The 17481-nt window shown below is 45.4% G+C and overlaps 2 protein-coding genes across 3 annotated transcripts in view; both read left to right on the top strand.

Moving 5' to 3' along the window:
• The first annotated feature begins 137 nt into the window (after positions 1-137).
• On the top strand, positions 138-8454 carry LOC119399982 (40S ribosomal protein SA). Of its 2 annotated transcripts, none has more exons than XM_037666887.2 (7): positions 138-285; positions 2113-2279; positions 3531-3730; positions 4677-4970; positions 5526-5648; positions 7022-7243; positions 7914-8454. In XM_037666887.2, exons 2-6 carry the CDS (start codon positions 2147-2149, stop codon positions 7211-7213), a joined length of 942 nt encoding a protein of 313 aa, XP_037522815.1. In that variant the 5' UTR covers positions 138-285; positions 2113-2146; the 3' UTR covers positions 7214-7243; positions 7914-8454. The 2 variants fall into 2 exon arrangements, with proteins under 2 accessions (XP_037522815.1, XP_049273873.1); XM_049417916.1 differs by lacking the exon at positions 138-285 and adding an exon at positions 848-866.
• A 6916-nt stretch (positions 8455-15370) lies between these two features.
• The window catches only part of LOC119399981 (exportin-6), a 40177-nt gene continuing 38066 nt past the window's right edge, over positions 15371-17481 (top strand). Inside the window, exon 1 of the mRNA XM_049417515.1 lies at positions 15371-15736. The gene's annotated coding sequence lies outside the window, so the exon portion shown is untranslated. The remainder of the gene's footprint in view (positions 15737-17481) is intronic.

The following is a 17481-nucleotide window of genomic DNA, read 5'->3' as shown; positions in this document are numbered from 1 at the left end:
GCAAAGGCTGTTTGACGTCGCGTTACGAATTCTGCACTGAAAATGCAACGCGAATAAAAGCCGCTGGCCATGCCATCGCGGCATCGTTGACTCGCCGGCTAGGTTGCGCTCCCACCAGGGGGCGCAGGAGCGCTAGCGATACATTTACCAACGTGACCGCCGTGACCGCGTCACAAGTCGTGGGGCGTCTCGTAAACAGCTCCGAGAACAATTTCTATTAATAATTTTTACTAACTGCTTGACCGGACGCTTCGACTGACCATTCGTTACAACCACCCGTGCCCAGTAAGTATGCACTTGCTTGCTTTGCGCAAAATATCGCGGTAGAGAACTTGGCAATGACAGCTAGCCGGCGGCGTCTCACAAATAAGACGCAGGAGACGTTATTACGCATTGTCGTTGATTTTCCTGTTTACGTTTTGCCTTTCTTCAGGCTCGCTTTCGAAACAGCAATTGAACGCATAGTGCGAGGGATAATCGTTGAGAAGACTGCCCCTGACTGCCCGTCTTATAAAACCCATGGAAAACCTCTTACATGACATGCGCGATCGTGGGAGCTCGCGCACTGCTAATAAGATAGAGCTGGCATCGATAACGTTTTGTGTATATAGTTAGACTAACGTCTAGCTCTCAAGGCATTCAAGTGTCTTCAGCGGCAGTTTGTTTTTGCAGCTGCTCCTGCTGTTTTGTTTGAGGTGCGTCCGAACATTTCACAAGCGTCACTAAACCAAGTGCGTCGCGGTGGCTCCACAAGTGACGTTCGAACGCACGTGCGGTGTTTCTGTGGCGTTTTGTGCAAGTGTCGTGTTCTCTCGGCTCGCTGTTCTTTAGTCATTTACCTTATAGGCAAAAGATTCACTAATAGAGTAAGTATATGTTAGCGGTTTTCCTGTACGCGAACTTCCGAAACTTAAAATTTCGAAAGCGAAAGTAGCGAAGGAGTCTTCTCACTTCGCAGCGTCGCGCATTGGTGTTGTGTTCTCTCGAAGCTTTTCGTTGCTGAATAAGTTACTCTCGGCCGGCAGTATTAATCGGGAAAATATACTGAATCTGTCACCTGGGTATTTTGTACGTGGCGATATGGGTTGTTATGTGTTGGAACTTGAAAGTGGCTGCGTGGTCACCTCTTTTCGGCGCATGTAGCAGTTTGACCCTTTAATGCAGGTCTCTCAAACACGCGGCCCGCGGCTTCACACGGAATAAAGTTTTGTTACTTCGCCAAATAGTACTCGAATTACTTTCTCGCCTATTACAATTAATAGCGCTTTGTTCGGGTAAGCTACAACTGGTCTCAAGCATTTTTTTTTTTTTTTTCGTGAGGCACCTCATGCGGTCACTATGAGTTGGAAACATCGCCGTAGAATGAAAACTCTATTTCAGAAGCAGCGTCCAGATTTTAGTCGTAGAAATCAGTATCGTTATGTTTTCCAAAACCTGGCGTAAAATCCTCTTCAGAAATGACTCATATATGGGATATGGGAAAGGTGTTCTTTCAAATGGCAACGTTAGGTGACATTTTGTTCAATAAAGCCCCCCTTCCTGCTTTCACTATCTTCACTGGTCCGGCCCTTGTGGGACTAAATTTCGCGACTGCAGCCCGCTAGCTGAGGTGAGTTTGAGATCGCTGCTTTAATGGCTTGCTCCCGCGTGTGACTGATTATTAGGGCATTGAAAGGGATGTTATTTTGGTTAATTTTTTTTACACCAAGCGTTGTCACACTTTCAATTAAATGGCATTTTGGCAGCACTTTACTTGACATGTACTGGAGTCAAGCTGGGACATTCGTTAAAAACAATATGGAAAAGCGAATGGTATATAAATACAATAGAGTGATGAGTGCCGTTTTGTATGTTTTTTTTTTTGTTTTGACAATCTATCTTTTACAGCGTTTATGTCAGTGAATATTGTTTTTCTTCCTTTTTTTAATCAAACGTCAGATATTCTGTATTTTTTAGACACTTTTGCATACTGCCCTCCCCCCCCTCCCCATACTCGATGCCTTCCTGGACACTCATACCACATTTTTAGCGAATGAGAAACTTTGCGTATATATATCTTCAAGAGCTCTATATTTCTTAAACGGCACGGCTTGGCTTCTTCTTGGATTTCAGGCGTGTCGTCGCTGCTGTCGGCCGTTTTAACGCAATGTCTGGAGGTACCAACGTGCTGTCCCTCAAGGAGGATGACGTGAGGCGATTCCTAGCCGCCAAGACGCATTTAGGCACCACGAACCTAGATTTCCAAATGAAGGAGTACTGCTTCAAACGACGTTCAGACGGTGAGGCACCCTTGCTTTCAACTGAAGCCATTGTATGGTTTCGATAACAGTAATATTTTCTGCGGTATTACGTGCTAAAACCACTATATAGTTATGATATAGGCACGTCGTAGTGGAGGGCTCTGAAAGTTTCGACCACCTGGGTTTTTTAATGTGCACCTAAATCTAAGCACTCAGTCTTCTAGCAGTTTGCCTCCATTGAAATGCAGCCGCCGCAGCCGGGATTCGATCCTGCGACCTTCGGGTCAGCAGTCGGCCACCTTAACTGCTGGACCACCGTGGTGCGTTCGCTTTGAACCGAAGTCGCTGATGTTTTGCCTTCCTTATTAAGATAGGTGTATGGTAAGGTGAACTGATTCCCATGGTCTCTTCATGTTTGACTAAAATGATTATGTGGTATTCCCGCTGCCGAAAGGCATGTACTTTGTAATGATGAGCTTGGTGTGGGGGATAAAGGCAAAGAAAACTTTGTTTGAAGCAGATGGGACTCGGAAAATTCTTTAAAGTAGTTGTGAACCAGCCGGCATGCTTGGTGCAAAAACACATCCTGTGCAAAGCAGACACCGCTATGAACAGCACAATCAAAACTTGCAGTTCTGCGTGACGAAGAGAGTTTACAAGTGGAGCGCGAGGTTGCCGTTTTCTCAGGTTCCCTCTTTTTCATAGAAAGGCCTGTGCTCTCTCTCTTTAGAGCTGCTGGCGTTTGATGTTTGATGTCAAACAACAGACAGCATGCTATTGGCCAATAGCCAGTATAAACCAAGTGCAGCGTTTGGATCAAATGAGCTTCTTGCCATGGGGTGCCACCACGTACCAGCACCGTGCTTCATAGTCTGCTAACATTACATAGTAGCCACACTAGTGCCTACAGGAATCGCAACGGGAGAGAGTGACTGCATTTCATCACGCGCTCTCAAGGTCATGGCACGCACTGCCATAACTTCTTTCCCCTGTGCCATCCCTCCCCGCGTACCTTCAGCATGCTCATCGGGATGAGAGAAGATTGAAAGCGCTTGAGGCATGCGACAAATCCCTGAAATTCCGCTCGTTCTTGAGGGATATGAGAAATTTTGGGACAGTTGATTCATGAGGCAATAATCTACAATAGCGAGGTCATTCGATGATTACTTGGAAATGTGGTTCAGGACCTCTTGAAGACGAGAATTTAGAGATGCTATATGAAAAGGGACTTGCAGAGATGGTTGTACTAATGGGGGCTTAATACGTGCTGCTGTCTGGCATTCGTTCCAGGCATTCATCTGATCAACCTGAAGAAGACGTGGGAGAAGCTGCTACTGGCTGCCCGTGCCATCGTGGCCATCGAGAACCCGGCCGAGGTGTGCGCCATCTCGTCGCGCCCATACGGACAGCGGGCCGTGCTCAAGTTCGCCAGCTTCACCGGCGCTACGCCCATTGCTGGCCGCTTCACACCCGGCACCTTCACTAACCAGGTATTCCACCTTCGGTGGCGACGTGGACAGTGGTTTTGGGAGCCTTGTTTGCTAAACTGTTCTAACGTAGGCAGCTTGGAATGGTTCTGACAGCTTGCATCTGTATCGGCTGACTGCTATAGTTCCCAATTTCATTCCGTTGCTATGACCGCCGCGTGAAGATGTCCCTGCTGCATTTTCGGATTGACTTGTTTTGATTTATTGTGACTGTTAAGGAAGCAGTATTCCTAAATGACAATAGGAATAGTTAGCAAGGTTAAGGTGTTCGTTTGCAGCATGCTGCACATTTCCTGTTCGTCAGGTATGAAAATATCTATTCAAGAGTCTTGCAGTATGCTAGCTAAGCGTAAACACCAGGTTGTAATTTCGTGAGGTAGCACTGACATGACCTCCTAGTGCACAACTTGGGTGCACTTATGGACACTTATGATGCTGCCCACATACGATGAACGCGTTTCTTCAACTACAGAACCAAGCACCGATTCACAATGCTTTCTGTGGGTCAGACAGCAAAACCTGTGATGAAATAGTGCGTGCTATTTTCAGAGATTTGATTAGGCTTTATGTTGCCACGAGGATCGACCAGTGCAAGCTCGGTAGGAGAACGTTATATTTGTGCTCTGTACGATCACCTAGAATTCGATACTGTATGTCTGTACTGTATGTCTCGAAGTTTTCTTCTGTGTGAACATCAAGTGCGTGCTATATAACATTGTATTTCCCACTCCTGTTATAGCCCTACAATAGGGCTGATGGTATTAACAAATGAATGTATTTGTTACAAGTATTCTCGTTCATCTGCCAAAGAGTGCCGTTGTACGTAATAATATCGTTGCGATCGCTTCATATTTTACGCGATTCGTACCGCATTCACTCTTTGGCAAATTACTGGCATGTCTGTTTCCAACTGCCAAACACTAAAGAAACCTGCTTCCGGTGTCCACAGATCCAGGCCGCGTTCCGAGAGCCGCGGCTGCTAGTCGTGTGCGATCCACGGGCAGACCACCAGCCGGTCACGGAGGCATCGTACGTCAATCTGCCTGTCATCGCTTTCTGCAACACGGATGCTAGCCTCCGCTACGTGGACATCGCCATCCCATGCAACAACAAGAGCCAGCACTCCATCGGACTGCTGTGGTGGATGCTGACGCGTGAGGTGCTCCGCATGCGCGGATCTATCCTTCGTGACATCCCCTGGGAGATCATGGTTGACCTGTTCTTCTACCGTGATCCTGAGGAGGTGAGTATGTGCTCGGCAATGCTGTGCCACACGCGTTGCAAACACAGCGGCCGCGCTGAAGTTATGGCAGTCGCCTTTACAGGGGGTGATAGCACTCCCACAAAGTATAGCATGGCTGTGTGTACAATATTTAGATAATTATGCAATTGTAATTGCAGTTTCTGTAAAATACACCCTAATTTATTCTAGCACTCCCACTAGCTTTAAATTTAGCCTCTAGAACCTTGGCATCAAGTTATGTAAATTTCATGCATTTATAGTTGACCATAATGTGTTTTGCAGAAAGATAATACGAGTTTTGTTTGGGGAAGGGGGAGGAGGGGGAACAATTCTGAATATGTAATTTGCTACCATGGGCGTCAGCAGGGGTGCGCAAAAGGGTCACCTGCCTCCCTCAAGCCGCACCAGCACTTGCACCCCCCCCCCCATCCTGCCTAGATGCAACACGGCTTTGCATCCCCCAAGACAAAACCCTGCTGATACCATGTTCGCTACTCTCACCCTGACAGTCTGAATTGTTGATGACCCTGCTATTTTGACTGTTCTCTCTTGCAGGCCGAAAAGGAAGAGCAGACACAGCAGGCCTTGCCCGAGCGGGGACTGAAGGAGACGGTCGAGTACCCGACTGAACAGTGGGGTGGTGGCGACATCACCGGAGCGCAGCCCGATGTCACGGACGTGAGTGGCCCCCCCTTCCTAGTGATCGTTCGCTACGTCTCCTGGAATACATTATGCCAGATTACGTTCTCTTTAAAAGCTTTCCTACTGTGGCTTCTGCTTGTGCCATTTCGTTCAATAGGTCTCGTACAGGAAGTAACAGTAACCAAGAGTATTTGCAAGTCTGCATTTGTAAACATAGCACCACGCAGTTCTGGGAGTTGCAGATGATTGGCACGCTGTGATCACTTCCTTCTGATCACCCCCTTAATGACAAATGGAAGTTGCTGTGTTCTTGCAAAAAGAGGAATTTGATTAGTGTGTTTGACTGCCTAAAAACTCTCACTGTGCTCAAGTTCTGCCAAGCTCAGTACAAATTGGTGTCTCGTGAAGCAGGGATCGTTTTTGGCCACGATGAAGACTTTTGCTCTTGAACAAGCTTGATAGCGATCAAAAGGGACCGAGTGTCACCGGTATTAGATTTGTTACTCGCACTCGCAGCAGTACTACATACAGTTGTGCACAAATGATATACAAACATGTTAGGGTCAACCAAAACGCCTCGGGTCATTCTCGTTTCTGCCGGCACGCCTAAAAAATGCCTAAAGTCAGCGTGGTTTCGGCCTGCAACTGACTGAGGCCTGAACCGTCCTTGGCAGCCGCATAATTAGTGGTTGGAGATAGCGCTTTTGACTTGTTTACTCGCGAAACCCATTCTACTTTGTAACTCCCTGTTCGCATTTCATTTGTTCGTGACTGTATGTGTCATTATTTGATGTTATTGCAATGTGACACCCTGCACCAGGGTTTGGGAAAGTGTTTAGTGGCAGTTAAGGGAGAAAGTTGGGCTAGTTGGTATCAAGCAACAACAGAGGGCAACAGCTCTGACAAGGAGCTTGATTATCCCTGACGAAATTGATACCATATGGGCTATCAATTTTATTGGGAGTTATAACGGACCTCCCGTGCATAATGCAGTCACCTATTTTTATGTACAGTACGGTCCACTGTTAAAGGGAACACTCCAATGAGCACCTTTCATTTTGCTGGCCCTCTAACAGGAAGTGGACAGGGAAACATTGTTCATGCACTGCACGAGTCTGTCAAAAAGAGGCTGAACTGTCAACCACCAGTAGTTTTATGCAAATCTAAGCCACTATGTTTTTGCAAGAGAGCGATGTCCAGACATGCCCTGCACGCAAGTGTTCCCTTTAACAATGGACCCGTCTGTACATATAGCTGCATGTTGAATGTAATAAAGTTGAGTTGAAGTCCAGTGTGGTCCTGTGTTCCTTGTTCTCATCCCTGTCCCCTTTACGCTAGTAATCACGTTCACCTACGTGTTCTGTGCACTCTCCTAACGCTGTGTAACATCTTTTCCTTCCGCGGTCCAGTGGTCCGCCGCTGCCGATGTACCAACCTTCCCGCCGACCGTCACTGCGGCACCGGTGGTCGTGCCACCTCCTCCTGTGGTGGCCGAAGACTGGTCAGCGGCAGCTATCGAGGACTGGTCCGCCACACCGGCTGCACCGGCTAGCGGGACCGGCACCGAATGGGGAGCTGGGAATGACACCAACTGGAACTGAGTTGGGAAAGAGTGAGGAAAGATGCTAAAGGCAAGTTATGCGACATTCTAAGGCGTGGTGCTTGAAATATGAGTGCTTAACCAAACAGGAACACGAGAAGACGGACAAGCGCATTGTGTCCCTCATGTAGCTACGTGCTCGTATTTCAAGTAAACTCGTCCAATCTGTCACCTTGTGGCGCGTTACATAGCTTTGTTGTTAGTTTTGTTCCACAATTATGTACGGATCGTTAAGAGAGCTGAACGACAGAGTGAAATTGGGCACGAGTTCGGTGACTATAGTTGGTTACAGCCCAAGAAAAAAAAAATTTAGGCTCCACTCGTAGAACTACGGTATGCTTGTATTTCATTTTCGTAAGAGGATCAAGATAATCGGTTCCCGTATGAAGTGCAAGTACTTTCTCTCTGCTAACATGAATACCACACATATTGGAAAATATAAGTTCCTAGTGTCTGTCAAAAATATTTCGTTTGCGTCAGTGTATGGTTCTCGGAATCTCTGACAAAGTTTGCCTGACGTTCAAGCTTTCGACCTCGAAACCAGCAACACAAATGTATGTCTGTACGGCAATGTTGGCTATCTTAATTGAGCACTCAAAAGTGCTTGGCTTCACAAAAACGAGATAACCTTAATTCAGTGTGTTGTTTATGCAAAGATTGTTAATCTTATTTCATTTTCTTTTGTTTCTTTCTAATTGCAGGCCATGATCTCAGAGGGAACAAGTTGACAAGACAGGCCAATGTTTGTCGCACAAGAAATTGTAAAGCATTTTTTTTTTGTTGAACATTGCATCATGACAGTCACACACGCAACCTTAAAAAAAAAAAAAGTGCAATCGGGAGAGCTCAAAGTTTTCAGAACATACTTTCAGGTCTCTCCTAGCTTGTTCATCATGTGTTCATCTAAGTCACTGTTTATTTATTTCTTTTTATATAAGGATCTTCTTAGCCCTGAAAAAAAAAAAAATGAACGTATTGTGCAATGAACTGTTGGTGGTACCAGGTGAACAACGAGGTTCGTGTGCCGGGAACGCTTTCGACCGGTTTCACCCTGAATGGACGCCGTGAAAGCGAAAGAACGCTTGGATCCGAACTCTGTTCGTTACGCACTTGCTGCCAAAGACTTGAAAATCGCTATCAAACAAAAGGGCGGATGTGTGAAAATGTGTCATTTTTTTCACATATCATTGCAGGGTACAAAGTTTTTATTCATGGACAAATGAACTGTTTTTCATTGACATACTCCCCTGTGTTGTCACTTTCTTTCGGGTTTTATATTCGGTACTGCTGATGCGTAGAGGTGCGTCGTGCAAGAGTGCAAGTTGAGGAGATGGGCTGATGACAGCTTCGACAACAGCGAAAAGAAAGGACTGGCGTACTATACACAATTAACCCAGCTCCTTGGAAGCGAACGAAAGAAAGATGGAGGGGCCCTTTTTTTGTTTCTTGAAGCTAAGGAAAGTGTAGGGGGCCAGTTTTTGCTGAATTGTGTTAATCATAAGATAAAAAAATTAAACTGGACATAAAAAAAAACAACTCTCTACCAGTGGAAACTAAACCTACAACCTTCGCAATACTAGGCGCTGCGGTGGCTCGGTGGTTACTGTGCTAGGCAGCTGACCCAAAAGACGCTGGTTCGATCCTGACCACAGACAGTTGCATTTCGATGAAGGCGAAATGCAGCAATTATTAGCCAGCACCACTCGTGGCTATGGCAGCAAACATGGAACTTTCTTTTAAGAGCGGAGCTGGTTAAGGCGGCCGTTAGTCCGTGAGCCACGAACAGAAAATAATCATCGTCATGAACCGGCACGCGCTCTCTCTGTCGTCGTTTTCTGCTTTGCTCCCAGAACACGTGTGCTGATTTCTCCGGCGCAGGATGCAATAACCCTGATGGGCGAGACGAGTACAGAGAGAGAGAAAGAAAGAAATAAAGATAGAGAAATTATAGGGGGGAAAAGATTTCTTTGCGAGGCGAGATCTGAACCCGTGTACATATGATCCTCACTCGGCTATCCAGGCACGCCACAGAGCATAGCATAGCCTTTTTAGTATAGTTATAGTAAAAGGGTGGGAAAGGGAAGTGAGGAGGAGGGGAAAGATTAAAGCATAGCATAGAAAGAAAGGGAAATAGAAAACAAAAGGCAGAAAGAGAAAGAAGGGGGGAGAGAGTCAAAGAAATGGGGAGCGAGAGTAAGAAAGAGGAAGCGAGAAATAGAGAGAAAAAAAAGGGAAGATAGATATATAGACCGAGAAAGACAAAGAAAAAAATCACAGCATATCCACGGAGTGAATGATGATGAGTGGGCGAAGCTGCGGAGGTTCATCGGTAAACCGTGAATCTTCCGTGAATTCTGCCCAGTACATCATCACCGACGTGAGATCGGGCGCGTTTATACTAAAGGTTCGATGAGTTATGACGACTTGCAGCTCACTTTAATTTTACATGTACGCTGTGAATTTTCATTGTTTAGAAAACCATTGCTTTAGAAAACATCTGGCGTCTTTCGTTAAGCAGCTGGCGTCTTTTCGTTTTGCTTTAGAAACATCTGGCGTTCTTTCGTTTTGCTTTTACAAAACATCTGGTGTCTTTCGTTGGTTTATTTCATCAATCAACGGCGTTTTGAATAAAATTTTTACTGTTTAATCACGCACAGGAGAAATCTCACCAGGCACTACCTTGGAGGTAAACAGTGGCTGCTAATGGGAATGAGAGACAGAAGAAGTCGGCTTTTAGCTAACACTTACACTTCTACTAACGTTTCCTACTGGAACATGCCAATGGCTGCTAATGGGGAATGAGAGACAGAAGAATTCGGCTTTTAGTTAACGCGCACGCTGCGAATTTTTTATTGTTCAACAGCGCACAGGAAAAATCTCCCACCGGCACCACCTTGGAGGTCAAGATCTGGTACTAGCGTTACGACTGGTTACGCACCGGTCGTAGTGCGTATGCTACGACTACGAGGGACGAACGGGTTTCGCCCCTAAAAGAGAAGGAAACAGACACAAAGAAGAGAAGAGACAAAGCAAAAATTTGCAGAACTTTGCGAAACAGCAACAGCCAGGACTAGGTGCACATCAGCTCCACTGCCTCTTTAGCATTGTGCCTCCACTGCAAGTTAAGCAAATTTTTTTTGCCAGATGGTGTCGCGTTATGTGGCAGGGCTTGCGTGCCACTTTCTCAGAAGTTTCTTGAAACAATGTGGGTAAGAGTTTCCACAGGAAAGATTTAAAGAGGCACTGCCTCTGAGGGCCAGCCTCGAATATCTTACAATAATGCAAAAAGTTTGGCGGCAATTCAGCATTCAAATGTGAGAGATGTGTTGGCATTAGGAATTACTGTGATAGCAGTTATCCAGTGCTGCTAATACGCGAGTAAATATGATTGGCTTCACACAAACTATGCTCTTTCTGCAAGAGCATACTTGCACCTTTGCAATTTTTGTAATATTGAACCAGCATTGATCCCGGGACGTGTTAGCCTCACACGATTCACCTTGACAGTGCTGATCATCCATGTGCCTATCCGAAAAGGTGAGTTCACAGACTTATTGACGAGCTGAAAGTCTCTATTTTCTGACTGGACTGAAACACTGCAAACTTATGGTCATTATGACTGATGTTGCACGCTGTGCAACATCAGTGAGTGCACCTTGTGTGCGCGCTCCCTGCATCTCTTTAACAACCTCGAACTATCAAACTTCCCCACATTACGATATCATGCGAGTTAATTTAAAATGGTTAACCTCCGTGTACTTCCCCTCTCACCTGTTTCCTTTCTTCTTATCTATCGTAACATCATTTTCTACCGTAAGGTGACCACGATGGCCGCGGTGAACTTGGGCTGGGGACGCCGCTCTCTGCCCTGATTACTTCTCCACTTCCCATCTTTTCGGTCCGCTTACCCCGCCGTGCTCCTCTCTGCGGATACAGAAACAGTCTTTTCCTCTCAACTTTTTCTCTCGTTGCCGCATGACCTTTACTCATTCAAATTTCCCGCCTTTACACCTTTACAAGCGGTGCTGCCCTTCGTCGGCAATCATGCGGAACAGGTTCATTAACGCGACGCGGTCTACCGACTGCATGTAGTTTGAGCGTGCGTGTTTTTTTTTCTTGGGTCCGAGTTTTAAAACCCACCTTTGGCCACTTCGGCAACACTGGAGCTCTCTTGCCGGGTGTAGCGTGTGTGCCGGCAGTGCCTGGTGGACGGGGAGGAGAACAAAAGGCGCGACCGTCGGCGCGAGTACAACCGTTCACCGCCAGGCGCCGCCACCCAAACAGGGTTTCGCGGTCTTTCGCTCGCTGGCCGCGCATTACCTGCGCAGGTGCGGCTGCTAGTTTCGCGATTTTCTCGACGTCAGGGTATCTTGAGATGCTGACAATGATCGGTAGAAGTAAGGCCTACTCGACCGCTAAGCTCTTGAGCTCGCTTGCAACAAACACAAGACTAGGCAAAACCCGCAGTTGCTGACTTGGCACTCGGCCGCGGAGCAAGCTTATACAAAACCCGATTCAAAATCAGTCTACGCTCCACCATTACCCAAATCCAACTGGACCAATTTGTTGTCCCAGTTCAAAATATCTCTTGAAATATTAACCCAACGTGAAGAAAAAGGCGTGCTGTTTCTCTGTCCAGGGTACCTACCTGCTGCCTAGGATTAAATCACCAGGTGGCAAGGAAAAAAAAATTTTCTATTGGAAGAAAGCAACCTTTTCGCAGCCTTACATATACTGGCCCGCTATTAAAACATTTGCGTACAAAAAATATATAAAATATATATTTCGTCTGGGACAACCAACGAATTGGGACAACCAATTTGTTGTCCCAATTCAAAATATCTCTTGAAATATTAACCCAACGTGAAGAAAAAGGCGTGCTGTTTCTCTGTCCAGGGTACCTACCTGCTGCCTAGGATTAAATCACCAGGTGACAAGGAAAAAAAATTTTCTATTGGAAGAAAGCAACCTTTTCGCAGCCTTACATATACTGGCCCGCTATTAAAACATTTGCGTACAAAAAATATATAAAATATATATTTCGTCTGGGACAACCAACGAATTGGGACAACCAATTTGTTGTCCCAATTCAAAATATCTCTTGAAATATTAACCCAACGTGAAGAAAAAGGCGTGCTGTTTCTCTGTCCAGGGTACCTACCTGCTGCCTAGGATTAAATCACCAGGTGACAAGGAAAAAAAATTTTCTATTGGAAGAAAGCAACCTTTTCGCAGCCTTACATATACTGGCCCGCTATTAAAACATTTGCGTACAAAAAATATATAAAATATATATTTCGTCTGGGACAACCAACGAATTGGGACAACCAATTTGTTGTCCCAATTCAAAATATCTCTTGAAATATTAACCCAACGTGAAGAAAAAGGCGTGCTGTTTCTCTGTCCAGGGTACCTACCTGCTGCCTAGGATTAAATCACCAGGTGACAAGGAAAAAAAATTTTCTATTGGAAGAAAGCAACCTTTTCGCAGCCTTACATATACTGGCCCGCTATTAAAACATTTGCGTACAAAAAATATATAAAATATATATTTCGTCTGGGACAACCAACGAATTGGGACAACCAATTTGTTGTCCCAATTCAAAATATCTCTTGAAATATTAACCCAACGTGAAGAAAAAGGCGTGCTGTTTCTCTGTCCAGGGTACCTACCTGCTGCCTAGGATTAAATCACCAGGTGACAAGGAAAAAAAATTTTCTATTGGAAGAAAGCAACCTTTTCGCAGCCTTACATATACTGGCCCGCTATTAAAACATTTGCGTACAAAAATATATAAAATATATATTTCGTCTGGGACAACCAACGAATTGGGACAACCAATTTGTTGTCCCAATTCAAAATATCTCTTGAAATATTAACCCAACGTGAAGAAAAAGGCGTGCTGTTTCTCTGTCCAGGGTACCTACCTGCTGCCTAGGATTAAATCACCAGGTGGCAAGGAAAAAAAATTTTCTATTGGAAGAAAGCAACCTTTTCGCAGCCTTACATATACTGGCCCGCTATTAAAACATTTGCGTACAAAAAATATATAAAATATATATTTCGTCTGGGACAACCAACGAATTGGGACAACCAATTTGTTGTCCCAATTCAAAATATCTCTTGAAATATTAACCCAACGTGAAGAAAAAGGCGTGCTGTTTCTCTGTCCAGGGTACCTACCTGCTGCCTAGGATTAAATCACCAGGTGACAAGGAAAAAAAATTTTCTATTGGAAGAAAGCAACCTTTTCGCAGCCTTACATATACTGGCCCGCTATTAAAACATTTGCGTACAAAAAATATATAAAATATATATTTCGTCTGGGACAACCAACGAATTGGGACAACCAATTTGTTGTCCCAATTCAAAATATCTCTTGAAATATTAACCCAACGTGAAGAAAAAGGCGTGCTGTTTCTCTGTCCAGGGTACCTACCTGCTGCCTAGGATTAAATCACCAGGTGACAAGGAAAAAAAATTTTCTATTGGAAGAAAGCAACCTTTTCGCAGCCTTACATATACTGGCCCGCTATTAAAACATTTGCGTACAAAAAATATATAAAATTGCACACACAATGATTTTCACACCCTTACATCCATTGGCCTAATAGTGAAACATTTGGTGACAAAGGAAAGTTAACTGCACAAGGAAACAATATTTCACAGCCATACATACATTGGCCTAAGATTGAGACATTTGCTGACAAGAAAAAAGATCATAAATTGCACAAAACTATTTTTCAGAGCCATGCATACAATGGCCTAAGGTTAAAACATTTGCTGACAAGAAAAAAAGATCATAAATTGCACAAGAAAATATTTCTCACAGCGTTACGTAAAATGGCTTGCAATGAAAATATTTGTTGACAAATAAAATATCGCATATAATAAACAACGACACAACCTTTCTCAAATCCTTACATACTTCCTTGAAAGTGGCTTCCTCGCGAAATATTTGCAAGCATCCTGCTTGTCAGTCACATTAAATGGACACTAAAGAACAAAACGATTTTTCTCATATTAGTAAAGTACTCTTTCACGATACCAAAAACACCACGCTTGCTGCGAGAAGACGCTTAGTAAGCGAGAAAATGTAGGTGGCGACGCCACCTTGAAGTTTCCGCACCATTCGCCGTGACGTCACATGTTTTGATGGCACCTAGGGACTGCGTAGTTCCTCATCGGTAAAAATTAAGTGCATTATCCTTTGAGGGAGCCATAGACTTAACTTATCAAATTTGACGTATTTTTGTTGATCCAATGGAGCCAAAATGCGATAAATACACTTTGAAATCCGTGATGTCACGCGGGAGATTTCGGTGCGAAATTTAAAAATGAAACTTCGAACTAGATTTTCTCCTCTATTAATAAACCTATGATGGCGAAATTAACGACATTAGAGTTCTCGGAGCATAATTTATCGATCTAAACCAACTCACTGTTTCTCTTTAGTGTCCCTTTAAACGCATAGTCCGAGAGGAGTGGCCTGAGGAAGTAAATACATATGAAGTTCACGAGTCGCACCCTGCGGTCATAGCTGCCATCACTCTGGCATTTAAGGAGCCTTGATGCACAGAGGGCTGGAACTGTGTACTTTGTCAAGGTACTGAGTGGCTTTGCCAAATTTGGGTTGTCTTTGAGCGCACCGTCTGCAAAAGCTCGCAAAGTATCAAGGACAAAAAGGAGCTGGTCAGATGTATAGTCCAGGCACTTTCTTTTTTTCGTCCGACTTGCACAGCGGCACGCAGCAGTACGACATCGCAATTCATGCAAGCTGCGTGGTCACGACAAAGGATTAAAAAAATCTTCCTTCGCATTCAACTCGCTAAACCCAACCGCACGTGTGGTGGTGGTGGTGGTGAAACTTTATTGCCCAAAAAGGGGTCCTGAAGGACACTCGGCTAGGTGCCAGGTGCAGAGGGCATCTCCCACGTTGGGACAGAGAGCCCGAAGCTCTCCGCCGCCTCGCGGGCCTCCTGGACAGCCCGAAGTTGATCTAAGGCAGAGCAAAGCAAACAAGCGCTCTAGGCCGCGCCCGCACCAGCACTACCGGCTCAGCGCCCGAGGCGCCCGACCCTGTTTGCACAGCGCCACCACGCAGTCGCGGCGAGCGGGGGAAACGCAAGCGCCGACGGCCGCGGGAGGGTGTTCTACCAGGCACTGCGGCTGAACTGAACCGGTGAGAGCCGGGAACGTATAGTCTTAATTTGTAATTAGTGTACTCGAAATTAGTTCGTTTCGTTAGTACTACGTGTTTGTGCAACGCTTCAGTGGAACGCGAGTGGCTCAGCGTAGTGGCATCGAAGGTGTGGTGTGCGGTGCGGTTGGTTTGTGGGCAAACGTCGATGCAGCGCACGGGAGAAGAAGCACGGCTCTGGTGTTGTGAGAAGTGAAACTTGTTCTTGCGGCAGTCGACTTGGCGGCACGCTTGTATCGCCGATGCGGCCAGGACCGAGATTGTCGGACGCGGTTACGACCGTGGCATCGTCGGTGACTGTCACCACACCCCCGGAAGCATAGGTATTAACGCCGCGGTGGGTCATGGTTGCATTGATAGAGGAACTGCGACTTCACATCGTAACTCTATACTCTACATGCTAAAAGACTGGGCGTGCAAACACGGACACAAGAGAGAAATCAGGACGCCACAATCGCCGTCTAACAACTGCAAAGGTGCACAATGGCGCAAAAGAAAGAAGGCACGACTGTGGTGTCTTGACTTCTCTCTTGTGTCCGTGTTTGCCCGCCCACTCTTTTAGCATGAATACACACCAACTAGCTCAGCTCTATGTTATTCTTTGCTATATATTCACAAACACCGGCTAAACCATCGGTGCACGAAAGTGTGCACTACGTGTGTATCCGTGTGCACAGTTTATCAAGACGCATATGAAGTTTATATGAAAGCAAAACACAGTTTAAGTTCACTGTGCACCTATCTCGAATCTACGTAGGGTGGAATAATATAGGAATTACTGCTCGAAGTGAACATGTAGTGCGTGCACCTCGAAGAAATTAGCAGAATGGCTTTCGCAGGTCAGAATGAATTCATTAAGCTATTGGTGAGGACAATTGTAATTGAAAGAAGCCCGTTGTACACAACTGCATCATTAATTTGCACCGTAGCTCCAGCGTAACGTATTGGACTCACCTCATCAGTGCTGAATAGTCTGAGTAGTTGGTGATGCAGTACTCTGCCTCACTAAAGGCAAAACCATCTTTAGCTTGGAATTAGAATAATTAGTGCGGTCTCTCACCCCCCCTCCCCCTTCACACGGCCAAAGTCACACGGCTTTAACATGGCTATGAAGGGTGGAAACTGGCATGTTGTTTGGACATAATAAATATAAGAACAGCACAACAGACAAGGACCGGCAAAGAATGCACACACAGCGCTGACTTTCAACATTATTTAATAGACAAGCAACAATATTTACAGTCATAGATGCGGTTGATAACTGCACCCTCTTCTAATAATAATAATTGTTAGGGTTTCATATCCGAAAACCATGATATGATTAACAGGGACACCGTAGTAGAGGACTGCAGAAAGGTTGAGCATCTGGTGTTCTTTAATGTGCACCTAAATCTAAGTCCACGGTCCTCTAGCATTTTGCCTCCATCGGAATGAACCCCCTTCTATGAATGCTTCCATTCTATATTTATACATATATATACAGGGTGCCCCAGCCATCTTTAGCCAGAGTTGATTATGACTCAGTGACGATGCGACATTTTTTGTGTTCTGATTAATTGCTTAATTAGGCCATTTTAATTAACTAACTTTCGAAGGAACAAAGTTGAGCGAAAAATTCCAATGAGAAAGTTGTACATCGGTTTGCAGAATGTCCGATTAGGCAGTTGCTAACTTTCTATCCATTAAGTATTAGTGTTTTTCTGCTTACTACAAATGCGTGCGAAATACAAAAAAATACCACCTGACGTGCCCGCTCGCGCGTCTATGCGCGCCGTGATTCTAGTGCTCCCTAACGTTCCGCGTACGAACGATATGCTTCCTTCGCGCCGGTTCATGACAGCGATAAGCAGACTCAGTGGTTATCGCTTGTGTTGCCGCTAGCAAAACGTGTTCGTCGCACAGCCACCATCACCGTCGCTGCCCTGTTGAGGCAGCACAACCGGGCAAACGCTATGGTCGTTTGCATGCGGATCGTTAGGGAGCACTAGAATCGTCGTGCGCATTGGTGCACAAACGGGTATGTCACGTGGTATTTTTCTGCATTTCGCGGGCATCTGTAGTAAGTCGA

The sequence above is a fragment of the Rhipicephalus sanguineus genome, chromosome 7 (genome assembly GCF_013339695.2).
Source record: "Rhipicephalus sanguineus isolate Rsan-2018 chromosome 7, BIME_Rsan_1.4, whole genome shotgun sequence".
NCBI lineage: Eukaryota > Metazoa > Arthropoda > Arachnida > Ixodida > Ixodidae > Rhipicephalus > Rhipicephalus sanguineus.
Note: the sequence above shows the minus strand (reverse complement) of the source record. Positions and strands in the feature narration are given on the sequence as shown.